Source organism: Vigna angularis, chromosome 10 (genome assembly GCF_016808095.1).
Source record: "Vigna angularis cultivar LongXiaoDou No.4 chromosome 10, ASM1680809v1, whole genome shotgun sequence".
NCBI lineage: Eukaryota > Viridiplantae > Streptophyta > Magnoliopsida > Fabales > Fabaceae > Vigna > Vigna angularis.
Window position 1 is genome coordinate 21,349,540 of NC_068979.1, and position 26,925 is coordinate 21,376,464.

A 26,925-nucleotide genomic window follows, 5' to 3' on the forward strand; every position below is an offset into this window, starting at 1 on the left:
CTCTCGCTCTCACGCTCTCTCGCTCTCTCGCTCTCTCGCTCTCTCGCTCTCACGCTCTCTCGCTCTCTCGCTCTCTCGCTCTCTCGCTCTCATGGTCTCTCGCTCTCTCGCTCTCTCGCTCTCACGGTCTCTCGCTCTCTCGGTCGTTCAATCTTTACTGTAGTACGGACGTTTATTGGTGTAAGTAAAAATGGGCGAGCCCTGTCATTGTGTTTTACATTGTGTTTTTGGCGTTTTGTTAAGTTGAATGATATAACTGAGTGTGGAATGTTATCTTGTTAGGGCCGTTTCAATGGAAGGGAAAAAAGCAAGTGTAAGAAAAATTTTAATGTTGTGTTTATATATTATTTAATTATGGTATTAATTTTTGTTAGTAATAAATATTTATCATTTTTTTTGTAGTGGCGACTTCTTATCTCGATGGATTCATCGTTGATTATTGAAATGAATCGTTTACTCCGACAGTGTCATGTGGATCGGATTAGGATGACACCATTTATGTGGTGTTTGAATATTCAAAGGTCTGTGGAGGTGAATTTAAAATTATTGAAGGTTATGGTTTGCAGGTGGGTTGGAAATGATAACAGTTTTAGAGTTAGTCAAAAGTTGGTGCCCTTTAGAGTTGTTGATGTGTTCATGAGCTTAGGTTTAGAAATAGGTGGTTTAGAGATTCCCTTTGATGAAGTAGTTGGTGGATTGGTTGGTGAAATGTTCAAATCAAAAACCATCAGTTTGAAGGACTTGACGGACATGTTTAATGTCATTGTTGATGATAAAAACATTGATGTTGATGTAGTGTGTAGGTTATATATATTAGTTTGTTTGGTTGTTTTCTATTTCCCTAGGAAATCAAGGCATGTTTGTAACATGCCTTTTGGAGTATTAGATGACTTAGACCGTTTGTGTCTATATGATTGGTGCGTCTATATGATTGGTGCACCGGTGTACATAAACATATTGTAGAGAATTTAAATAAATGTAAGAAGAAAATTATGGGAGCAGGTATCCCCCAGTCAGTCACTCTCAGTGGCAATGTGGCAGTGTTGCAGGTAATATGATATGTAGTTCACTATTTTGATGTAGTGCAAAACATTGTGAATTATGTTTGATGAAATAATTTTATCATATTTTAGGCTTGGGCGGTTGAGAGACTTTCTTTGCATGGTCATCCTTCGCACCGGTTTTTCCCGCGCATAATGAGGTGGTTCCCGTTTAAATCAAGGACGAAAAAAATTGAACATATTTTTATGACCGGAGATGTAAGTGTTTTGTTTTTCGTAATTTTGTATGTTAAAATGGATTGTCTATTTTGTCTGAATTTGTTGTGTGCTATTGGTGCAGTTAAATATGGAGTGGTATGTACGAAATGAAGATCGTCATAGGCCGGAAATCCATGCAGCTTTCAACATGGATGACGGAGGAATGAGTGAAGGATCCTTGGGTGAAGGATCCAAGGTTGACAAAGATGATGATGATGACGAAAGTTCTGATGACGGGGCATGGGAAGCAGGTGCGGAGGAGAGATTGAGGAAAAACAACGAAGATATCAGAGCATTGAATGCCAAGATTGGAGTTCTGACTAGGGAGTTATTTGAAATTTATCAAACTCCAATCTTTCATGAAGCAGATGCATGTGGCACTGATGAAGAGGTTGGGGGTGGAGTTGATGAAGGACATGGAGTTGGAGGTGAGGAGAATGCTGACGTTGGGGGAGAAGAAGAAGGTGATGGAAATGAAGTTGATGACCCCCTAGGTGCACATGCTGAAGTAAGAGGGGATGATAATACTGTTGGTAACATTAATTTTATTGAAATAGATGATGATGCTGATGAAGAAGAACGGGAGGTCGTGCCATTGGCTATACCCCCATTGCGGAGTTTTGTTGGTGATCCAAGCACTAGTGTTGATGTAAACCAATTGTATACAGCAGTCAGCATCAGAGAGATGAACGTACACATGTATATGGTATGAATTGTAGTTGTGGTTGAGGAATATGTATTGTTTGTGATTGAATAATATTTGTATGTTTAGGGTTGTAAGCGAAATAATTGGGCAAAGCTTGAGCACGACTTCAATTTACACTTTGGCCCCAATGAAATACGTTGATAACATGGTTAGTATTGTCACATTTGGTTGTGTTTCATGTTTTAGTTTATGTTATTAATGTGAAATTTTTTTATTGTGTAGGTGGTGTTATTTGCTTCTACGATCTTTATGTACTTTGAGAAAAGGTTGTGCGGTGTTGTTAAGAGGAATCATTTTAGTCCGTTATACTCGGTAAATGAAATTTGATATTGTATCATATTTCTGATTGACGAAAGTATTTTTGATTGATTTTTTATTGATGATTTTGAAATTGTCCACAGCACCATATTCTTACAGATTATAGGAAGCGTCCACAGAATCGCCATGTATTCACGCTTCATAACTATAACAGTTATTTGCGTTCCGATCATTTTGGACTTGAAGAATTAGTCACAGCGGACTTTGTGAGTAACCTTGAATTTGCAAATTTTGTCGACTTTTGGTTGTAAATGTGTTACTGAAATTGTTTATATTTTTTGTAGTTGTTTCTGCCATTTGTCCACGATGATCATTGGTGGTGTTATTCAGTGAAATTGAGGTCAATGGAGATTTTTGTGATTGATTCATTGGGGAAGGGGATTAGAGACCGCAAAAGGATAGACACAGCCGTTGTAAGATTCGACATCTTTCATTGTTGATTACCGTGTGATTATGACATAACCCTGTATTGTTTAAGTATTTAATGTATTTGTTAACTGGTAGGCTGAAAATATGGCACGGTTTTTTTGCATCCTGATGAATACACCGGAAGGTAGTATTGGTCCTTTGACAGTTAAACAAGCAAATATCCCATCCCAACCAAACTTGTAAGTTTCTTCAACTGTACTGCCGGATTATATTGTGATGTATATGGGCAAAAGTAATCTGATGTTGTGGGTATATTATTTCAGACATGATTGTGGAGTAATAATGTTGAAAGCAATGGAAATCTGGGATGGAGATGAAAAATACAACGGGAAAAGCATGCCTGAATATACAACTGTAAGTTGGAACTGTGTGTTTGATAATATTCTTGTATGTCGTGGTTTCTAATGTGGAAAATGTTGGTTTCAGGAGGAGCTGCTTGGGATTAGAAAGAAATATGTGTGTGACTGGATCCTGGACAACGACAACATTAGAAGAATGGAACCCCTACAGCTATACGGCATTGTCTAGGATTGCTAAGAAATTATGTAATTTTGACATGTATAAGATGTTCAAATATGTACCTAATGTTATTTGACAATTTTGACATGTATAAGATGTTCAAATATGTACCTAATGTTATTTGACAATGTACAATATGTGTTTGTAATAAGATTAGTGGTTGGATTTCGAAATGAATAGTTTTTACTTTGTGTTTGTGTTTGTTATAATGACAAAATTAGTGATTGAAAAATGAACACAACATTATAATAAAGATTTGAAAAGTACGAGACCATTTTCACTAAAATTAATGGTAATTAATGGGAAGGATTTGATCAAGTTCTAAGTGGGGAGATGGGTGTTGGTGATTGATGTGAACGCAATAAGTGTGGGGTGACCCCTCATGAGTTGGGGGAGCAAGCAGTGCAAGGAATGACTGAGAGTGGTGAAAAAAGGGCCTCGTAATCGTTTACAGAACCCCTGTAAACGATTACCCGAGAGAAATAGCCAATTTGTACAAAAAGTCCAACACAGGTACTCAGTCAGGTCAACATGGGTCACCATTGGAAAAAAAAGTGAGTTTTAGGCACTTCTGCACCTGTCTGAGGCTGGTGCAGGTGTTCCAGTGGTGGGAGAGGGTGGCTGGTGATGTCATGTGAGTCCAAGGAGGGTGGGGTGACCACTCATGAGTTGGGGGAGCAAGCTGTGCAAGGAATGACTGAGAGGGGTGAACAAAGGGTCTGGTAATCGTTTACAGCACCCCTGTAAACGATTACCCGGGAGAAATAGCCAATTTGTACAGAAATTCCAACACAGGTACTCAGTCAGGTCAACATGGGTCACCAATGGAAAAAAAACTCAGTTTTAGGCACTTCTGCACCTGTCTGAGGCTGGTGCAGGTGTTCCAGTGGTGGGAGAGGGTGGCTGGTGATGTGATGTGAGTCCGAGGAGGGTGGGGTGACCCCTCATGAGTTGGGGGAGCAAGCTGCGCAAGGAATGACTGAGAGTGGTGAAAAAAGGGCCTGGTAATTGTTTACAGCACCCCTGTAAAAGATTACCCGAGAGAAATAGCCAATTTGTACAGAAAGTCCAACACAGGTACTCCTTTAGGTCAACATGGGTCACCGTTGGAAAACAAACTCAGTTTTAGGCACTTCTGCACCTGTCTGAGGCTGGTGCAGGTGTTCCAGTGGTGGGAGAGGGTGGCTGGTGATGTGATGTGAGTCCAAGGAGGGTGGGGTGACCCCTGATGAGTTGGGGGAGCAAGCTGTTCAAGGAATGACTGAGAGTGGTGAAAAAAGAGCCTGGTAATCGTTTACAGCACCCCTGTAAACGATTACCCGAGAGAAATAGCCAATTTGTACAGAAAGTATAACACAGATACTCAGTCAGGTCAACATGGGTCACCATTGGAAAAAAAACTCAGTTTTAGGCACTTCTGCACCTGTCTGAGGCTGGTGCAGGTGTTCCAGGGGTGGGAGAGGGTGGCTGGTGATGTGATGTGAGTCCAAGGAGGGTGGGGAGACCCCTCATGAGTTGGGGGAGCAAGCTGTGCAAGGAATGACTGAGAGTGGTGAAAAAAGGGGGTGGTAATCGTTTACAGCACCCCTGTAAAGTATTACCCGGGAGAAATAGTCAATTTGTACAGAAAGTCCAACACAGGTACTCAGTCAGGTCAACATGGGTCACCATTGGAAAAAAAACTCAGTTTTAGGCACTTATGCACCTGTCTTAGGCTGGTGCAGGTGTTCCAGTGGTGGGAGAGGGTGGCTGGTGATGTGATGTGAGTCCGAGGAGGGTGGGGTGACCCCTCATGAGTTGGTGGAGCAAGCTGCGCAAGGAATGACTGAGAGTGGTGAGAAAAGGGGGTGGTAATCGTTTACAGCACCCCTGTAAAGGATTACCCGGGCGAAATAGTCAATTTGTACAGAAAGTCCAACACAGGTACATAGTCAGGTCAACATGGGTCACCATTGGAAAAAAAACTCAGTTTTAGGCACTTCTGCACCTGTTTGAGGCTGGTGCAGGTGTTCTTGTGGTGGGAGATGTTGGCTGGTGATGTGATGTGAGTCCAAGGAGGGTGGGGTGACCCCTCATGAGTTGGGGGAGCAAGTTGTTCAAGGAATGACTGAGAGTGGTGAACAAAGGGTCTGGTAATCGTTTACAGCACCCTTGTAAACGATTACCCGAGAGAAATAGCCAATTTGTACAGAAAGTCTAACACAGATACTCAGTCAGGTCAACATGGGTCACCATTGGAAAAAAAACTCCGTTTTAGGCACTTCTGCACTTGTCTGAGGCTGGTGCAGGTGTTCCAGTTGTGGGAGAGGGTGGCTGGTGATGTGATGTGAGTCCAAGGAGGGTGGGGTGACCCCTCATGAGTTGGGGGAGCAAGCAGTGCAAGGAATGACTGAGAGTGGTGAAAAAAGGGGGTGGTAATCGTTTACAGCACCCCTGTAAACGATTACCCGAGAGAAAATTCCAATTTGTACAGAAAGTCCAACACAGGTACTCAGTCAGATCAACATGGGTCACCATAGGAAAAACAAGTGAGTTTTCGGCACTTCTGCACCTGTCTGAGGCTGGTGCAGGTGTTCTAGTGGTGGGAGAGGGTGGCTGGTGATGTGATGTGAGTCCAAGGAGGGTGGGGTGACCACTCATGAGTTGGGGGAGCAAGCTGTTCAAGGAATGACTGAGTGTGATGAAAAAAGGGCCTGGTAATCGTTTACAGCACCCCTGTACACGATTACCCGAGAGAAATAGCCAATTTGTACAGAAAGTCAAACACAGGTACTCAGTCAGGTCAACATGGGTCACCATTGGAAAAAAAACTCAGTTTTAGGCACTTCTTCACCTGTCTGAGGCTGGTGCAGGTGTTCCAGTGGTGGGAGAGGGTGGCTGGTGATGTGATGTGAGTCCGAGGAGGGTGGGGTGACCCCTCATGAGTTGGGGGAGCAAGCTGCGCAAGGAATGACTGAGAGTGGTGAAAAAAGGGCCTGGTAATTGTTTACAGCACCCCTGTAAAAGATTACCCGAGAGAAATAGCCAATTTGTACAGAAAGTCCAACACAGGTACTCCTTTAGGTCAACATGGGTCACCGTTGGAAAAAAAACTCAGTTTTAGGCACTTCTGCACCTGTCTGAGGCTGGTGCAGGTGTTCCTGTGGTGGGAGAGGGTGGCTGGTGATGTGATGTGAGTCCAAGGAGGGTGGGGTGACCCCTCATGAGTTGGGGGAGAAAGCTGTGCAAGGAATGACTGAGAGTGGTGAACAAAGGGGGTGGTAATCGTTTACAGCACCCCTGTAAATGCTTACCCGGGAGAAATAGTCAATTTGTACAGAAAGTCCAACACAGGTACTTAGTCAGGTCAACATGGGTCACCATTGGAAAAAAAACTCAGTTTTAGGCACTTCTGCACCTATCTGAGGCTGGTGCAGGTGTTCCTGTGGTGGGAGAGGGTGGCTGGTGATGTGATGTGAGTCCAAGGAGGGTGGGGTGACCCCTCATGAGTTGGGGGAGCAGGCTGTTCAAGGAATGACTGAGAGTGGTGAACAAAGGGTCTGGTAATCGTTTACAGCACCCCTGTAAACGCTTACCCGAGAGAAATAGCCAATTTGTACAGAAAGTCTAACACAGATACTCAGTCAGGTCAACATGGGTCACCATTGGAAAAAAAACTCAGTTTTAGGCACTTCTGCACCTGTCTGAGGCTGGTGCAGGTGTTCCAGTGGTGGGAGAGGGTGGCTGGTGATGTCATGTGAGTCCAAGGAGGGTGGGGTGACCCCTCATGAGTTGGGGGAGCAAGCTGTGCAAGGAATGACTGAGAGTGGTGAACAAAGGGTCTTGTAATCGTTTACAGCACCCTTGTAAACGATTATCCGGGAGAAATAGCCAATTTGTACAGAAATTCCAACACAGGTACTCAGTCAGGTCAACATGGGTCACCATTGGAAAAGAAACTCAGTTTTAGGCACTTCTGCACTTGTCTGAGGCTGGTGCAGGTGTTCCAGTGGTGGGAGAGGGTGGCTGGTGATGTGATGTGAGTCCAAGGAGGGTGGGGAGACCCCTCATGAGTTGGGGGAGCAAGCTGTGCAAGGAATGACTGAGAGTGGTGAAAAAAGGGGGTGGTAATCGTTTACAGCACCCCTGTAAAGTATTACCCGAGAGAAAATGCCAATTTGTACAGAAAGTCCAACACAGGTACTCGGTCAGGTGAACATGGGTCACCATTGGAAAAAAAGTGAGTTTTATGCACTTCTGCACCTGTCTGAGGCTAGTGCAGGTGTTCCAGTGGTGGGAGAGGGTGGCTGGTGATGTGATGTGAGTCCAAGGAGGGTGGGGAGACCCCTCATGAGTTGGGGGAGCAAGCTGTGCAATGAATGACTGAGAGTGCTGAAAAAAGGGTCTGGTAATCGTTTACAGCATCCCTGTAAACGATTTCCCGAGAGAAAATGTCAATTGGTACAGAAAGTCCAACACAAGTACTCAGTCAGGTGAACATGGGTCACCATTGGAAAAAAAACTTTGTTTTAGGCACCATTTTGTATGACATAAATAAATTCATTATAACACACCATTAATAGAGATTCAGGTTGACAACATACACAACAAAATGATACATTGTACGTTTAAAATATTACATTTACCCATGAAATACTTATAATGGTGTTCATATAAAATTACAGTTATCCTAAACCCACTATTGGTTGTCTGCTTGATTGGACGTTGATGGTTGGTCAGATGGACGGACAAATTTGCGGAGGATGTCATCCACATTGAGTTCCTTCTCTGCCCACATAGGATGTCGAATGACAGGTTTTGGTGTCTCCTTAACAAGGTCAATTGTAGGAGGACAAACTTCAACTGCAAATACCTTCACTATAGTGTGTTTTGGGCTGATGCAAGAAGTCGTGCTGCATGTGAAGAATTCGGTGATGTTGTTTCCTTTGACACCACTTACTTAACAAATAAGTACGACATGCCATTTGCGCCTTTTGTTGGAGTTAACAATCATGGACACTCGATTTTACTTGGTTGTGGATTGTTGTCTTCGGAAGACACTACCTCATTTGTCTGGTTGTTCCAATGTTGGCTAAGATGCATGCGTAATAAGACTCCTCAAGGTATTATTACTGACCAATGTAGAGCAATGGCCAACGCTATTGAAGAAGTGTTTCCTCATACGAGGCACAGGTGGTGTTTATGGCACATCCTTAAGAAGTTGCCTGAAAAATTGCACGGGTATAGAAATAATCCCGTTATCAAAACTGAACTACATGCGCTTATATATGATTGTGTTTGTCCAACAGAATTTGAAAATACAGTCTCCCTCTCAACGTTCGCGCTTCTCTCTCTACAATCTTCCAAATGAATTTGAAATTTGAAACGCCAACTTCTAAACCCTGCCCGTCCCCTTTCCACATCAGATTTCAATTCGTTTTTCATATTCCACGTGGACCACTCACATTTAGAGACCTCTCCCATGTCTAAATGTTGTCAAAAGAGGTTGTTCAAGTATCATTTTCCATTGGAAAAGGAAAAAATTAATCGAAAGAGAGAAACATATTTGAGAAATTGTAAAGCATGCTTAGAAGCAGATTATTTTTATAAATTATTATAATTTATTTATAATATCATGCTATCTGTCAGGCCTAAAAAAAAAAAACGTGGCAGCTGGAAAGCGTGCCACCTCAGCGACGCACATGGGCGACAACAGCGTCTGACATCCACTAACGGACACCAGCTGACGCATGGCATGGGCAGACAGGAATCTGAACTGGAAACCGGTAGTGGATTACACGTGTTCGGCTCAGAATGGACGACCGTTCGGTATGGGCTGTGATACGAGCTGTCGCGGCCCATACAAATTTGATGTGCAATAATGAATGCAGTATATTAACTAGGATGTGACTCCTAGGTCGTCTCACAAGGACCAATATGTGGTTCAGTTTTGGATCAAATACGAAGGGGGGGGGGGGGGTTTGTGAATGTTTTTGGTTTTTATGCAGTAAAATGAAATTAAACTGAAAATTAACTTTAAAACAGTAAATGTGAAAACGGTGAAGTAACATTCAAAACATTAAAAACTGAACGGTAAAAGACACCAAAATAAAATTAACGTGGGAACACTAAACGTAAAACGTTAAACACAAAAATAAAAGCATCAGTAAAAATAAACCGTAAACATAAAACTAAAAAAAATGGTAAAACTGAAATTAAAACAGTAAAACGAAATTAATCAGTAAAAACGATTTGCTACAGTAAAACGAAAATACAGCAAGGTGAAACAGTAAAAATAAATCTGGAACAGAAAACTAAAATACAGAAAACGAAAATACAGAAAAACGAAAATACAGTACATAGTAAATACAAAAAATAGTAGAATTAGAAAATAAATTACAGCAGTAAATTTTTACAACAAAAACAGTAAATCTGAAATAGAAAAACTGCAGTACCATAATTGAAAATACAGAAAACAAAAATACAGAAAACAGTCAAAACAGTAAAACAGTAAATCAGTAAATCAGTAAATTTTAGAAAATAAAATTATAACAGTAATTAATAATAGCAAAATAATAATTACAGAATTGCAGAATCCAAATAACAATAATACAGAAACAGTAAAAACGGAATACCGAAATACAGTAAAACAGTAAAATACGAAAAACAGTAAATTGTAAAATATGAAAACAGAAACAAAATTACAACAGTAAAATAAAGAGAATAAAATTACAGTAAATGATCAATCATGCAAAAATAAAGAAGAGTAGAAATTAAATTGTAGAAACAACAACTGAAATTAAAATACCACATAATTTAATTTACAGCAGTAAAAAAAATAGTAAAGCCTAAATTAAATTTCAGAAACAGTAAATACATTGAATTAAAATTGTAGATAAGTTTATTACAACAAAAGAAAAGGAAAAGTAAATTAGAAATTCAACATTACTAGACGAGTGCATCAACTTTGTGTATTGTGATTCTTCCAGCTCCTACACCGTTCCAGCCCTTCTTCTCTACTGTCCAGCTGCTGCTGGCTTATTCTCCTCAGCAGCCCCCTCACGGCACACCTCTACATCTTCAATCCAGTCCCTCTTTTATTTGCACTTGGAAGCATGGTAACAAAATGATGAGAGGGACCCTCCATAATGTCCATTTTCTTCACCTCTACCGTCCACTTCCATTCTCCAATTGCAGTGTATCAGCCCATTCAAGTGTGCACACTACTTCCAAAAATAATATTTCACTTGCTTGTTTCTAAGTGGAACTTCTTCCAGCCGTCCACCATGCACTCACTTAATGGAAATAATAACAACTCATGGGGCACACCAACTTACGTGACTTTCTTTTATTCTATCTAACACCACTTCTTTTTGTCTTTTTCTCATTAACCAATTACCTATTCTCTTCTGATACTGCAACTCTTAGCTTGCTGTCGTGCTCTCTGCTTGAAGCCAAGCTTGAACCAGATGCTGCCAACTCTGCTGGATGAAACCGAGAGCTCCATGTCCGTGCACCAACTAAAAAGAAATAAAACATGGTATCATGGTATCCACCTCTTTGTCATTTTCCTCTTAACTTTCTTCAACCAATTAATCATTCTTGTCTCTTCAAACTTCACGGCCTCCAGCTTGTGCTTCTTGGACGTGAATAAAAACATGGAAAGGGACCTCCACTTTCTCTTCACTTCATTTCTGGATGTGTTGTCTTTCTTCCAAGTTGCTGTGTGAATTGTTGCTGCTGTAAAGCCGTGAGATCCTCTCCACCTGCTGGACCAATTTTATTGTCTTCATCACCATGGATCTCTCCATCCAAGCCGTGACAAGCTTAGTGTGCTGTTGCACCGTTTCTGTTCAAGGCCAAAACAGGTCCAGCCATGCTTCTTCTTTTTACGCAGCAGCTCCCTCAAGGTGCTCCTCCCATGCTTGACTGTGGAACATCTTCCTCTTTGCTGCTACTGGAATAAATCACCACTTCATCTCCAACCATGCTGCACCTCTTTTCTCTCCAAAGATGGAACGCCACTTCTTCTCTTCTTCCAACATCAACGTGTTGTGTGCCTTGTACCGTGGCAGCTGCTCTATTCCAGCCAAGCTTCGCGTGAACCAGCAGTGTGCTTCTTGTGTTGGTCTCTCAGGGGCTGCACTTAGTGCCTTGTGAAGCAAAGAAAGAAAATTAATTCCCATAGTGCAGCATGGAGAATAACCGTGTCCCTCCTTCCATCAAGTGTAGTGAGAAAACCAAAAGCCTTGTTGTTCTCTTTTGAATGCTAATGGATAATTTACGTGGAAACCATGTGCTGGATGTAACTCTTTTCCAATAATGAAGCACCCCTTTCAAAGGGTAAAATGACCATAATGCCCTCTAAATATGACAAATTATTACCCAATAATTTTCCTAGAATTAATAACGTAAATATTTAACCATAGATAATTCAAATTAATCAAAATAAGAATTACCGGTCAAATTAAGTATAATTATGAAAAATGGGAAAATACTGGACAATTAAGCACAATTCCCTGACTAATTTTAGCACAATAAGCTAAGTGTAGTGAATAAAATATTGACTCATCAGGCTGTCAGAAGCGTAAGTGGAGTGCGCTGGCGGAGTGTGGACGTGCGCTGGCAGAGTGAAAAGCAGAAGCTGAGAACTTTTGAAATATTCTCCACCCTCTGCACGCACCTCCATTTTTCATTTATGAGAATTCAACCCTCTCCTCCTTCTTTCTACACTCTCTGCACCTTCTCTCTAAGAAAACACCCATTTCATCTCCTCCATTCTGTATTCCGGCACCGTTGAAGGACGCACGGCGTCAAGGACTCCAGAAGAACCGTTCGTTTCGTGAAGACTGAGATGTTTGGTTTAATGAGTGTTGACGAGCGGGAATCTGTAGTGGAAAGGAGTGTTGTGCGAGTTTGTGGACGTTCGGTCATCTAAGAGGTAAGGGAAGCTTATTTAATTTAACTGGTTTGATGTTTGTTGTGTGAACGCTCGTTATTTAGCTGCATGAAAATAATGCATGATGGATGATATGTGTGAATGGTATGAACGTTCGTTATTTGATTGTATGAATATAATGCATGATATTTGATTTATTGAAGTACATGAACGTTCGTTATTTGGTGAAATGAGGTATATGAATTTACATGATATGGATTGTAAAAAATGTTGAAGTTGATGTTGATATGAACATATGGAGTTATGAGAATTTCATGTTGAGATTGAACTGGAATATAAATGGATTGAAAAAGAGTCTTCCGTGATAATTAACATTCGTGCCAGACGGTCTTTAACCGTTCGATTTCCTTATTTAAATGGTCATAATGGGATTCGTTCATTTGGATGGAACCTTGTTGAGGACGAGCGTCCTCATGTTCTAAAGCTTTGTTTGAGCGTTCGGTCAATTACTATGGTGTTCGGTATTCTTTGATAAATCCCATTCCTTTATATTTATATAAATATGCAATAGTATACTTTACCATTCGTAAATACTTCTTCGAAAATCCCTTAGTATAATTATCAAAGTCTATTATTTTAAGGCTATTAACGTTCAGTTCTGAACTGAGCGTTCGTCCTAATTGGTGTTCAGTCTTATACTGAACGCTCGTTCTGTTTGGTGTTCGGTTCATAATGAGCGCTCGCTCAAAATGGTGTTCGATCTTATACCGAACGCTTGCTCTAATTGGTGCTCGGTCTCACACTGAGCGTTCGTCCTAATGGTGCTCGGTTTGAACTGAGCGTTCGTCCTAATGGTTCTCGGTTCTGAACTAAGCGTTCGTCCTTTAGGGTTCTCGGTTTTATGCTGAGCGCTCGTTCTAATTGGTGTTCGGTCTTATACCGAACGTTCGTTCAAATTGGTGTTCGGTCTTATACCGAACGTTCGTTCTAATTGGTGTTCGGTCTTATACCGAACGTTCGTTCTAATTGGTGTTCGGTCTTATACCGAATGTTCATTCTAATTGGTGTTCGGTCTTATACCGAACGTTCGATCTAAAGGGTGTTCGGTTTTATACTGAATGCTCGTTCTAAATAGGGGCTCGGTCTTAGATTGAGCGCTCGCTCAAAATGGTGCTCGGTCATATACTGAGCGTTCGTACTCCGATTCTTAACGAGCGTCCTTTTGGTCCAGTCAGCATGGTTCGTCCTCGTTTTATTGGTGAGGGCAGGACGATCGGTTTTTGATGGTCATCCTATTAATGATGAAAACGGTTGTGGAATGATGAAAAATAAATGATGAATGTTATTTGAGATGAAAAGAATATTATGGATTTGAACGAGCGTTCCGGGTTGGAACGACTCCTGATTGAGAGTTTGAGAATTTGTAAAGTATGACTGTGGGAAGTTAATGCTGGCTGTTCGATCCTGATGTTCCGTGAGTACTCATCCTCAAGTAGAGGGGGTACGTCATGCGTGGGAACGGCAGGAGGTCCTCGTCCTTAGGGGTACTTTGGACGAAACGGATTAACCTCGGGTTGCAGCTGATGAGGATGCCAGTTACCACACCACTCGGGTGCGCGAACGCCTGTGACTACGCAGAATTCATACAGTCCGGACGTTCAGTCGAGTGTTGAGTTTTATGTAGTACGTACGTTGAATTGTGTTCATGTGTGATGAATTGTTTACATGAATTTGTATGTTGATGCATGAGTTAAATTACATAAGCTTACCCTGCGTTTTTCCTTGTGTTGTCTCGTTTTGTACATTCGTCCTGTCGTTGCAATGATCATCCGTGTGGATGTGAGCAGAGGGAGACGAGCGTTTGGAAGAAGCACTGGACGAAGCCAACTTAGTTGAAGTTGAAGTGAAGAATGAGCAGTGAGAATGAGACGCTCGGCTAGTAGTGGAGTTGTTGAATTGAGTGGTCGTTCGACCACCTCCTTCTTTCATTTTGGTTAAGACCGTTCGGTATTTGTCCCGTGTAAACCGTTCAGTCAGGTTTTTATTTTACGTTCGACCTTAATTTGTAACCCTTATTGTATGGACGTGCGGCTTTGCGCGTTCGTTCTTTATTATTCTAAGACTATACTCAAGGACGTTCGTCCTTGAGCGTTCGTTCGTTCGGTTTTGTTTTTAGTTGGAAAACTGTTTTGAATTATTATTAAAAGTGATTTTCTAATTATATGGTTTATGACTGTATTTTTGGGATGTCACACTATCTCATAAGACTTGAAATAATACATTATTTCATTGATTAATTTATATGTATTGTTAAAAATACTCGTGCAAATACAATAAGTAAAAAATATATATATTATTATTTTAAATTTATTACGAATGCAAGTACAGTTAAACTTACAACTGTAAATTCTAATTTTAAAATGTAAAAAATTAAAAATTCTAAAAGAATTTAGAAAATATTACCAAATTTTGCGCCATCAAAGTTGTTAATATACATTAAAAAGAGTATTTAAGAAATAGAATTTCTTGACATTTTTATTTAAAATTAACTTCTAATTATTAGCTGAAATTTTTTCAAAATAATTTACTTCGTCAGAAAAAGAATTCAGAAGTTAGAACCATTTCTAAAGATAATTATCTGACTGTTAAAAAAAGTTAAAGTTGATTTTTATATTGAAAAATATACTTTCCTCCGTTTTCATCACTCTAAGTTGAAAATATTGCATTCTTTTAGCCATTTTCCAACTCAAGTAATTTTTGTCACCTAGGAGAATGAGATGTATGTTTAATATATATATTTTCTGTTTGTAAACAGGTTTTTTAATTCACATATTTATGTAGGTGATGTAAAAGTCCAGCTCCGGTAACGATTCATGACTCACCAAAAGTAAAAGTGGAGTACATGATGATGGAGACCTTCAATGTTACCTCTTTTCTATCTTTACCATTGCAGCTAGACAACCATAACAAAATTTGTATTTAAAACAACTAAAATAACATATCAGAAAACCGTGATATGTATACAAACTTCTAAATTGTCTAGATCAGATGCAGTCAAAAGCTACAGTTTTAAAAGGTTGTTTACATTGAGACACCAATTAAGTATTCTTTTGTGCTGGTTTCTTCGAATTGTTTTTTCGACGATCCTTCACCAAAGCTTTCTGTAAATCCTACAATCAGTGAAAAGAAAAATGATCATTCGAATCATTCATCCTACAGTATTTATCTCAAGAATACATATTCATCATCATAATAAAAATAATAAAGACATATGTCTATGTAATTGCTCAAGCCTAGTTGAACCAAGCCATATACACTAACATAAGCCTAATCAGATAACTCGCGCGAGCCCCCAAAACCCATCAAATGCATGCTCTAAAACCTCCACCAAGAATAACTTAAAGTACCATTTTGAACTACTCTTGACACAAACTGGTACAGGAATTGGCCTCAATCACAACGCCTAATCCATAGGAAGATTTGGTGTGGCAATACCATCATAGTATAAATCCAAGTAGTGAATGAATGTTAAAGTGGCAGGCACAGAAGTAAGAAATGGTGAATTCCACTTAATGGTTTTCAAATTGAGTTTTATTTGGTGCGCTGTTATCTACACTATTAACCAATAAAAAATTTGGTAGGTATGACAGTGTAAATATAAGCTATAAATCAAAAAATGATTAAATAGTAAACCTGTAACAAATCCAAACTATATCTAACTATCTTACAACTTAAAACGAATATAAGCTAGCCTCGTACTTACCCCATCAGGTTCATTTTGAATTGTCCCTCGGGTCCAAAGACCCTCCAAATTGTAGTAAGCTCTGGCCTTTTCATCAAGTGCATGAACTATCACTTTACCTAAACATAAAAAAAAATGAACCAAAAAGGGAAAGCAAGGCATGTTAGAACTATAAATCCAATAATTGAAAGTTTTCATAACATAAAAAGCAATGTTCACTGATCTAGCAAATCATACATCACCAAAAATAATAGACTGATAGAAGGAAAGTGACAGAGAAAGGACCTATTAAACCCTAAAGACTAACAAAGTAATTTTTTCCCCGAAGCCTTGTCAAGCCACCGCATGCGCTAAGCAATGAAAAGTTAACATGAAAGAATCACTAAATTGCAACACCTCCCGAAATAGATAAAAAGAATTAAACCACAATGTTAGATTAGTTGTAACAGACAAAATTCAGTTAATTCTTCAATAGAAGAGTCATGCATGTTGAGGGGCAGGCTCACCCACACTTTGGCCAATGGGCTGCAGGTTATAATGCCCCATGCAGATTGACGGGCTTAAATGTCCAGCCTACCCACACCTTTTTACAGCACCCGTCTTACCTTGTTATCCCTAATCACCCAAGAATGGTAATTCGCTGGCTCCATTCACCAGTGAAGAAACTGGAATAAGTGCAAGAAAGAAAATCAGAGGTTGTAGAGTGTAGAAACTGATACCATGCTGAGACTAAACTCATTATCTTGTTTGATTTAATGAATATCACGCAAAGCAACATACGCTAAGACAATAATGTTGCGGAACCAACAAGTTAATTTAACAACTTTCTAGTACTAAGGAACTAGTAATTTGTCACACAGGTAGATCAATTAGCTAGGATAGAGTATAAGTCTCCACTTAAACTGCATCAGTAGCTCTCTGATGTGAGTTTCAACCAGTATTTGCATATTGGTTTACTAATTTATAACATCACACAACATCTATCGTGTGGATGGAATAGACCTCTCTAAAAAAGAAGACCCCATTAAAGATAGTAAACTAGTTCTTCGTAAATATTAATTATTGGAAAGGCCTATGAATACCTAACATTCCTAAAAGAACAGAACATTTAGCAAATGCAGTCTGTTAACTGAGAATAATATACTCACTTAAGGTATGTGCTGCATAATCTCTTATTATTAACAAAACATAAGTTGGCTTATAAAGCCAAAATACAGATAACTGACCGAAAAAGAAGGACTGAAAGGACTGTATCCACCCACGATTTTTCATCCTAAAATTACGTGAATGGTTAACTGATCTAGATTTAATCTGCATATCCTAGAAAATAGGATTGCACAACTTATTTTAACAAACTGGAAACAGACTAACATAAAATAAATATCTCCTAAACCAACCAACATTCCCTCCCTTAAACTATATGCTATGACATCTAGTTTAATTTTGAAATTTCAATCATGCCAAGCATACTACGAAGCTTTAAGAATTGATCCAGTTTCAGAGGCTTGGTCATAATGTCTGCAATTTGAATCTGTGATTTGCAATAGCTCATCCTGACAACTCCATCCTTCACCAAATCTCTCAAAAAATGAAACCTTATATCAATGTGTTTGCTTTTCCCATGAAACACTGGATTCTTGGATAATTGTATGGTTGAATTGTTATCACACAGAATTAACGTACTGTTCTGCTCGTTAAGGCCAAGCTTCTCCAATATCCTTTTAATCCAAACACATTGACAAGCACAAGAGGCAGCTGCTATATACTCAGCCTCAGTAGTAGACAATGTTACTATAGGTTGTTTCTTAGAGGACCATGAAACTGCTCCAAAGCCAAGTAAAAACACAGATCCAGAAGTGCTTCTACGATCATCCAAGTCTCCAGCAAAGTCACTGTCAGAATAAGCCACAACATTTGTGCTGCCACCCTTCTTGTAAAAAATGCCCAGTTCAGTGGTACCTTTTAAGTACCTTAATATGCGTTTTGCTGCCACCCAATGTGATTCAGTTGGACAAGACATGAATCTGCTAATTAAACTTACTCCATACATAATATCTGGACGAGTAGTCAAGTACATTAGACTGCCAACTACTTGCTTAAACATGGTTGGATCAATTTTAGTCCCTGCAACATCCTTTGACAGTTTTGTACCTGGGACAATAGGATTCTTTACTGCATTGCTATTCTCCATGCCAAACCTTGCTAGTATCTCATGAGTATATTTTCTTTGACAAATAAAAATTCCATTTGAATTTTGCACAACCTCTATTCCAAGAAAATACCTCATTCTTCCTAAATCAGACATGTCAAACTCTGACATCATTGACTTTTTAAATTCATCACATATGCCCCAATCATTTCCAGTATATATCAAATCATCAACATAAAGGCTTACAATTAAAATTTTACCTCCCTCTTTTGATTTTATAAAAAGAGTATGTTCACAGTAGCACCTTTCAAAGCCTTTACGAGAAAAATAATTCTCTATCTTACTGTACCATGCTCTTGGGGCCTGTTTAAGGCCATACAATGCCTTTCTTAATTTGTAAACTTTGTCTTCTTCCCCTTTCTTGACAAAACCAATAGGTTATTGCACATAAATATCTTCCTTGAGTTCACCATGAAGGAAGGCACTTTTCACATCTAATTGAAAAACTGGCCAACTATAATGAGCTGCTAATGCAAGTATGATGCGAATAGTGTCAAGCCGAGCAACCGGGGCAAACACCTCTGTGTAATCAACTCCAAATTCCAATACTGTTTGGAACGTAGTAAATTTTCCATCAACTTTGCCCAATGATCATAGTGACCAGCAAATTTTGGGATTGCAGGTTGCACATACTTATCATTCTCTGCCATTCTGTTTTCACACTCTTTTTGAAATAAATTTGTTGTTTCTTTCCACTCACTCACCACTGTTTCTCTCACTCTCAAGGAGATTTAGGATCAGGCCCCTATATAGGAGCTCTGATACCAATTGTTAACTGAGAATAATATACTCACTTAAGGTATGTGCTGCATAATCTCTTATTATTAACAAAACATAAGTTGGCTTATAAAGCCAAAATACAGAGATAACTAACCGAAAAAGAAGGACCGAAAGCACTGTATCCACCCACGATTTTTCATCCTAAAATTACGTGAATGGTTAACTGATATAGATTTAATCTGCATATCCTAGAAAATAGGATTGCACAACTTATTTTAACAAACTGGAAACAGACTGCAATTTTCTTTAGTTGGAGTTCTGTTTGGACAAATTTCTTCAAAATACTTTAGGTGAGAAAAATTAAAAAAGAGAAGGTAAGTTAGATTAGCTCATTGCACAAAGTAAAAGATAAAAAAAAAACAAAAACAAAAAGTTATATAAGAACAATTCTACAAATTTGGGTATGTATAAATTAATTTTAACTGAAAAAAACTAGAAGATTGTCCAAACGACCCCTAATGGATTTTCTAAACTCAACAAAATGAACACAAAAATGATTACAAAAGCACGAGATACCAGAGTCAATGACTATCCACTTTCCTCCCTCTTCCCCTTCTACACTCGGTAGCATCATTCGTTCAGCTCCTCTCTGTTTCTGTTTGGCCTGGTTAATTACACAAATATACATAGGTCGGAAGAAAAACAAAAATGAAAACCACTTTTGAGTTTCAATCGAAAATCAATGCAAATATAGCGATAAAAAGGACAAAGGAAGGAGGGTGTGGTGCCTTGTAAATTAGGGCTTGGGCTATGTTCTTGACGTGCCAGGTGGACCTGCCAGTGGCGAGAACCATGAAATCGGCCCAATCGCAGTGCTTGGGAACCGATATCACCTTAACGTCGTCAGCTTTGATATCCATCAGAACCTTCTCGATCTCCGGCAGATCCAGAAGGCAATTACGGCCGTCAATGGCGGACAAAGAACATAATCCTACCTTCTTCTTCCATGGTTGATGAAGAAGAAGGGCCTCTGCATATCGCAAACACGTTCTAGTTCGAAGAAGCCCCCACATTCCAGTTCCACGCTCAAATCAAAGTAGAGCAGTACGAGTGAGTTTGTGAATAGGAAAATGTTATTTGGACAACGTTTTTTTAACATTGTTTTGACAACGCCACGTGTCAGCGCTTCATTGGCTCAGTGATTTGAAATGAAAACAGAGAAAGGGTTACGGGGCGAGGGGTAGTTTGGGATTTCCAGGTTAAAATTTTAAGAATTGGGTTTGGCGGTTTAGGGTGGGAAAGACGTTCGTTCTCTCGCTCTCTCGGAAAGACGTTCGTTCTGTCGCTCTCTCGCTCTCACGCTCTCTCGCTCTCTTGCTCTCTCGCTCTCTCGCTCTCACGCTCTCACGCTCTCTCGCTCTCTCGCAATCACGCTCTCTCGCTCTCTCGCTCTCTCGCTCTCTCGCTCTCTCGCTCTCTCGCTCTGTCGGTCGTTCAATCTTGACTGTAGTACGGACGTTTATTGGTGTAAGTAAAAATGGGCGAGCCCTGGCATTGTGTTTTACATTGTGATTTTGGCGTTTCGTTAAGTTGAATGATATAACTGAGTGTGGAATGTTATCTTGTTAGGGCCGTTTCAATGGAAGGGAAAAAAGCAAGTGTAAGAAAAATTTTAATGTTGTGTTTATATATTATTTAATTATGGTATTAATTTTTGTTAGTAATAAATATTTATCATTTTTTTTGTAGTGGCGACTTCTTATCTCGATGGATTCATCGTTGATTATTGAAATGAATCGTTTACTCCGACAGTGTCATGTGGATCGGATTAGGATGACACCATTTATGTGGTGTTTGAATATTCAAAGGTCTGTGGAGGTGAATTTAAAATTATTGAAGGTTATGGTTTGCAGGTGGGTTGGAAATGATAACAGTTTTAGAGTTAGTCAAAAGTTGGTGCCCTTTAGAGTTGTTGATGTGTTCATGAGCTTAGGTTTAGAAATAGGTGGTTTAGAGATTCCCTTTGATGAAGTAGTTGGTGGATTGGTTGGTGAAATGTTCAAATCAAAAACCATCAGTTTGAAGGACTTGACGGACATGTTTAATGTCATTGTTGATGATAAAAACATTGATGTTGATGTAGTGTGTAGGTTATATATATTAGTTTGTTTGGTTGTTTTCTATTTCCCTAGGAAATCAAGGCATGTTTGTAACATGCCTTTTGGAGTGTTAGATGACTTAGACCGTTTGTGTCTATATGATTGGTGCACCGGTGTACATAAACATATTGTAGAGAATTTAAATAAATGTAAGAAGAAAATTATGGGAGCAGGTATCCCCCAGTCAGTCACTCTCAATGGCAATGTGGTAGTTGATACGACTGTCGCGGTCATACAAATTTGATGTGCACAGAAATAATGCAGTATAGTTTACTAGGATTTGACTCCTAGGTCGTCTCTCAAGGACCAATTTTGGTGGTTCAGTCTTAGATTTATCACGAAGTGGGGGGGGGGGTTTGTGGATGTTTTTGACACTAAAAAAAAAAATAAAATAAATTAAAAACAACTGAGTTTTAATTAAAACAGAATTTAGAAACTTTTGAAATAAATTTTAATGGTGGTAAAAACTGAACGGTAAAAATACAATGACAAAATTTAACGGTGCAAAAAAAAAAATACTAAATGGTAAAATAGAAGAGACAGCAAAAATAAAAGCACTTAATTGAAAATGGAATTCATTAAAGCTTTCAACACTTAAATTAAAATTCTTGAACAATACAACTAAAAAAATGTACTAGCAAAGGTGACATACTGCATCAGAAAATTGGAAAACAAAGAGGAAGAGGCGAGAGCCTCTTCCGAGTCTGCTTCTTACTCTACACTACTGAGAGCTTTCCTACACTACTGGAGACTCTACTGGAAGAGAGACTCCTCTCCCAGGCCGTGCCCCCTCACTGGGACTCCCACACCTCCATTTATACACGGGTATCACCTATTAATTTCTAGAAATGAGAGATTGTCTCTATGTGGCTTTCCAGCCCGTGAGTGTTCCCACTAATATATTCTTTCATCTAAAAATAATTTAGGTAGACCCCTCCATTCTCGGTGCATCTTCTCCCATTTGCTGCATGGACGCGTGACCAATATACTCGTGCTGGATGCTTCCTTTCTCATGGTGCTTTCTTCTTGCGGTTTCTCTCCATGCATGTCAACAGTTCTTCTTTGCTCCTAGATATCATCCAAGCCGTGAAAGTGGCTGCTGCTGTGTGCTTCTGCATGTGGCTTAAATTAATGGTAATTAATGGGCAGGATTTGATCAAGTTCTGAGTGGGGAGATGGGTGTTGGTGATTGATGTGAACGCAAGAAGTGTGGAGTGACCCGTGATGAGTAGGGGGACGAAGTAGTGCAAGGAATGACTGAGAGTGGTGAAAAAAGGGCCTGGTAATCGTTTACATCATCCCTGTAAAGGATTACCCGAGAGAAATAGCCAATTCGTACAGAAAGTCCATCACAGGTACTCCGTCAGGTCAACATGGGTCACCATTCGAAAAAAAACTCAGTTTTAGGCACTTCTGCACCTGTCTGAGGCTGGTGCAGGTGTTCCAGTGGTGGGACAGGGTGGCTGGTGATGTGATGTGAGTCCAAGGAGGGTGGGGTGACCCCGCATGAGTTGGGGGAGTAAGCTGTTCAAGGAATGACTGAGAGTGGTGAAAAAAGAGAGTGGTAATCGTTTACAGCACCCCTGTAAACGATTACCCGAGAGAAATAGCCAATTCGTACAGAAAGAAGAGGGTGGCTGGTGATGTGATGTGAGTCCAAGGAGGGTGGGGTGACCCCGCATGAGTTGGGGGAGCAAGCTGTGCAAGGAATGACTGAGAGTGGTGAACAAAGGGTCTGGTAATCGTTTACAGCACCCCTGTAAACGATTACCCGGGAGAAATAGCCAATTTGTACAGAAAGCCCAACACAGGTACTCAGTCAGGTCAACATGGGTCACCATTGGAAACAAAACTCAGTTTAAGGCACTTCTGCACCTGTCTGAGGCTGGTGCAGGTGTTCCAGTGGTGGGAGAGGGTGGCTGGTGATGTGATGTGAATCCAAGGAGGGTGGGGTGACGCCTCATGAGTTGGGGGAGCAAGCTGTGCAAGGAATGACTGAGAGTGGTGAACAAAGGGTCTGGTAATCGTTTACAGCACCCCTGTAAACGATTACCCTAGAGAAATAGCCAATTCGTACAGAAAGTCCATCACAGGTACTCAGTCAGGTCAACATGGGTCACAATTCGAAAAAAAACTCAGTTTTAGGCACTTCTTCACCTGTCTGAGGCTGGTGCAGGTGTTCCAGTGGTGGGAGAGGGTGGCTGGTGATGTGATGTGAGTCCAAGGAGGGTGGGGTGACGCCTCATGAGTTGTGGGAGCAAGCTGTGCAAGGAATGACTGAGAGTGGTGAACAAAGGGTTTGGTAATCGTTTACAGCACCCTGTAAACGATTACCCGGGAGAAATAGCCAATTTGTACAGAAAGCCCAACACAGGTACTCAGTCACGTCAACATGGGTCACCATTCGAAAAACAACTCAGTTTTAGGCACTTCTTCACCTGTCTGAGGCTGGTGCAGGTGTTCCAGTGGTGGGAGAGGGTGGCTGGTGATGTGATGTGAGTCCAAGGAGGGTGGGGTGACCCCTCATGAGTTGGGGGAGCAAGCTGTGCAAGGAATGACTGAGAGTGGTGAAAAAAGGGGGTGGTAATCGTTTACAGCACCCCTATAAACGATTACTCGAGAGAAAATGCCAATTTGTACAGAAAGTCCAACGCAGCTACTCAGTCAGGTGAACATGGGTCACCTTTGGAAGAAAAACTCAGTTTTAAGCACTTCTGCACCTGTCTGAGGTTGGTGTAGGTGTTCCAGTGGTGGGAGAGGGTGGCTGGTGATGTGATGTGAGTCCAAGGAGGGTGGGGTGACCCCGCATGAGTTGGGGGAGTAAGCTGTTCAAGGAATGACTGAGAGTGGTGAAAAAAGGGAGTGGTAATCGTTTACAGCACCCCTGTAAACGATTACCCGAGAGAAATAGCCAATTCGTACAGAAAGTCCATCACAGGTACTCCGTCAGGTCAACATGGGTCACCATTCGAAAAAAAACTCAGTTTTAGGCACTTTTGCACCTGTCTGAGGCTGGTGCAAGTGTTCCAGTGGTGGGAGATGTGAGTCCAAGGAGGGTGGGGTGACCCCTCATGAGTTGGGGGAGCAAGCTGTGCAAGGAATGACTGAGAGTGGTGAAAAAAGGGGGTGGTAATAGTTTAAAGCATCCCTGTAAACGATTACCCGGGAGAAAATGCCAATTTGTACAGAAAGTCCAACGTAGCTACTCAGTCAGGTGAACATGGGTCACCATTGGAAAAAAACTCAGTTTTAGGCACTTCTGCACCTGTCTAAGGCTGGTGCAGGTGTTCCAGTGGTAAGAGAGGGTGGCTGGTGATGTGATGTGAGTCCAAGGAGGGTGGGGTGACCCCTCATGAGTTGGAGGAGCAAGCTGTGCAAGGAATGACTGAGAGTGGTGAACAAAGGGTCTGGTAATCATTTACAGCACCCCTGTAAACGATTACCCGGGAGAAATAGCCAATTTGTACAGAAAGTCAAACACAGGTACTCAGTCAGGTCAACATGGGTCACCATTGGAAAAAAAACTCAGTTTTAGGCACTTCTATACCTGTCTGAGGCTGGTGCAGGTGTTCCAGTGGTGGGAGAGGGTGGCTGGTGATGTGATGTGAGTCCAAGAAGGGTGGGGTGACCTCGCATGAGTTGGGGGAGCATGCTGTTAAAGGAATGACTGAGAGTGGTGAAAAAAGGGGGTGGTAATCGTTTACAGCACCCCTGTAAACGATTACCCGAGAGAAATAGCCAATTCGTATAGAAAGAAGAGGGTGGCTGGTGATGTGATGTGAGTCCAAGGAGGGTGGGGTGACCCCTCATGAGTTGGGGGAGTGATGAGTCAATATTTTCTTCACTTTACTTAGTTTATTGTGCTAGAATTAATCGGGGAAATGTGTTTAAATGTTCGGTATTTTTCCGTTTTTTGCTAATTTGTGTGTTAATTTTTTTTTTCCTTTTGTGTAATAAATTTTGCATGTTTCTCTTAATTTCTGGACATTGTTTAAAATTGTAGATATATCTTTCATTTCACTGATACTTGTGGTTTAAAATTCTTGTTTTTCTTTGCATGGGAAAATGAATTTGATGTTTGAGAGGTTAAATTAATTGTGACAAAAATACCCTGTGTGAGAATTGAGCCACTTTATTGTTCTTTCTTGTGTGATATGACTCTTGATCGTTTGTACAGATGATTTGGCTTGACTCTTAATATTTCTTGATTAATATGCATATTTGAAAATGATAAAGGCATTTTTTTAAGCCTCTTTAGCCAAATAAGCTTACCTTGTTATAATCCTTTGATACCCACTTTTAAGCCTATATACTTCTCTAATTTCTTTATTTTCAAGTCATACACTGTCCCTAAGTGAAAAACCATAATTACCTTAACCTTAGGGAATTTTGGAGCTAAAGAAATATTTTTTCGAACAAGTGTGGTCTCCTGGGGATTCTTAAAAAAAAATAAAAATTGGCTAATTGGTTATACAATTTATATCTTGTCTCTTACAGTCGTATACTAAAAACAAAGAAAAGAAAAGAGACAGGATGGAAAAAAAAATTGGAGTCAAGAAAAGGATTGAAATAGAGTTTTGGTGTAATTTGACTGTGTTTACACTTGTTCCTCGCTCCTCTATTTCTTTTGAACTACAACTACTTATCCATATTTATCCTCCCCTGTCCTTGGTCCCATTACAACCCTGAAAAGACCTTTTGATTTAAATATGCATGTTTCTAAAGAATTAATTTTAGAGGCTTGCCAAATCTATCTGTGTTTGCTTTCTTGAGATCATCGAGTTGACATTGCTTACCCCATACACTCGAGAGAAACACCGATAAGTGCATCTGTGAGGTCTGTCATTTTTAATTCATCTTCTCAAATTAATTGCTCATTTTGTCAGACTTTGAATTACTTGAATAATTTCATGAGTATCTGCTTTCTTTAAAAATTTTGTATTAGATATTATCTACATCTTTTTCTTTGTCTAGAATTTTTGAGAACTGTGTAAATCTGTTTATTTTTCGTACGAGTCTTTTCTTTCATTCTACTGAGTCTGTCACTTTCCTAATGCCCTTTGAAAATATTCCCTGATCTGAGTTTTAATTTTGCCCAGGAGTGCAAAAGATTAAGTGTGGTCTATTTTGATGAGTCTATATTAATTCACTACACTTAACTTATTGTGCTATTATTAGTCAGGGAATTGTGCTTAATTGTCCAGTAGTTTTCCGTTTTTCACAATAGTGCTTAATTTGATAGATAATTCTTATTTTGATTAAATTTGAATTATCTATGATTAATTATTTACTTATTAATTCTAGGAAAATTATTGGGTAATAATTTGTCATATTTGGAGGGCATATGGCTGCTGCATTCCGAGAGCAAAGTTTTAGATCAATTTATTTTCCTTTTAGAAAATTGATGTCCAGTTCAATTGCTTTTGGGAAATGATATTTCATTTGGTTTTTAATCACTGGTCAAAGCTCAAGTCTCACGGCTGGAAAGCAAGCAAGACCATGCACATGGTCACGGTCTATTGTTTTTCTTTGAATGAAGTGTTGTTGTCCAGGACATGAATTAGAGGCCACCCATGTCAAAAGAAACTTATTACTAAAAATCATAATTGTCCATGGTCTGCAGAATTCTTTCATTTCTTCAACCACAATTATTGGCTTGCAACCAGCTCATCCACACCAGCCCAATTAAACCAGCAGCAGCTGCCACGCCCAAGCTCCAGCCGCCACTCTCAGTTTCCCAATCCAACAGCCCACCGTCCAGCTTCAACACCTTCACGGTCAGCACCAGCAGAGGAGTTACGTGCGGTCCAACAATGGAGGAAGCCATCTAGCTTCCACACGGCAGCAGCACGTTGGTGTCCAGCAAACTTTCACGTTCAACTCCACCACTTCTCACACATCCAGAAGAGTGGACAAAAGCAGGAGCAACCAGCAGGGGAGGAAGGACTTCATGGTCCAGCAAAGCAGTTGAAGCAGTACACATCTG

The 26,925-nt window shown here is 40.2% G+C and overlaps 2 protein-coding genes across 2 annotated transcripts; one reads left to right on the plus strand and one right to left on the minus strand.

Annotated features, from left to right (window-relative positions):
- The first annotated feature begins 940 nt into the window (after nt 1-940).
- LOC128194431 (uncharacterized) lies at nt 941-3,240 on the plus strand. Its single transcript, XM_052870031.1, has 9 exons — nt 941-1,049; nt 1,134-1,919; nt 2,032-2,113; nt 2,188-2,277; nt 2,367-2,489; nt 2,568-2,696; nt 2,788-2,891; nt 2,976-3,066; nt 3,139-3,240. The coding sequence occupies exons 2-9, from the start codon at nt 1,348-1,350 to the stop codon at nt 3,238-3,240; spliced, it is 1,293 nt and encodes a 430-aa protein (XP_052725991.1). The 5' UTR covers nt 941-1,049; nt 1,134-1,347.
- Nucleotides 3,241-14,889: 11,649 nt separating this feature from the next.
- Nucleotides 14,890-19,858, minus strand: LOC128194230 (protein Iojap-related, mitochondrial-like). The gene is made up of 4 exons (XM_052869309.1): nt 19,569-19,858; nt 19,357-19,444; nt 15,873-15,970; nt 14,890-15,279 (listed from the first exon to the last, which is right to left on the minus strand). The coding sequence occupies exons 1-4, from the start codon at nt 19,851-19,853 to the stop codon at nt 15,208-15,210; spliced, it is 543 nt and encodes a 180-aa protein (XP_052725269.1). The 5' UTR covers nt 19,854-19,858; the 3' UTR covers nt 14,890-15,207.
- Between the last annotated feature and the right edge of the window lie 7,067 nt (nt 19,859-26,925).

Bases quoted from the DNA above. Each gene is read 5' to 3' on its own strand.
- LOC128194431 (XM_052870031.1), top strand. From the start codon at position 1,348: ATGGAGTGGTATGTACGAAATGAAGATCGTCATAGGCCGGAAATCCAT. The intron at 2,697-2,787 runs GTAAGATTCGAC...GTTAACTGGTAG, and splicing joins AAAGGATAGACACAGCCGTT to GCTGAAAATATGGCACGGTT. The intron at 3,067-3,138 runs GTAAGTTGGAAC...TGTTGGTTTCAG, and splicing joins GCATGCCTGAATATACAACT to GAGGAGCTGCTTGGGATTAG.
- LOC128194230 (XM_052869309.1), bottom strand. From the start codon at position 19,853: ATGTGGGGGCTTCTTCGAACTAGAACGTGTTTGCGATATGCAGAGGCC. The intron at 19,445-19,568 runs GCACCACACCCT...GTAATTAACCAG, and splicing joins CCCAAGCCCTAATTTACAAG to GCCAAACAGAAACAGAGAGG. The intron at 15,971-19,356 runs GTATCTCGTGCT...TTTTATGTTTAG, and splicing joins GTGGATAGTCATTGACTCTG to GTAAAGTGATAGTTCATGCA.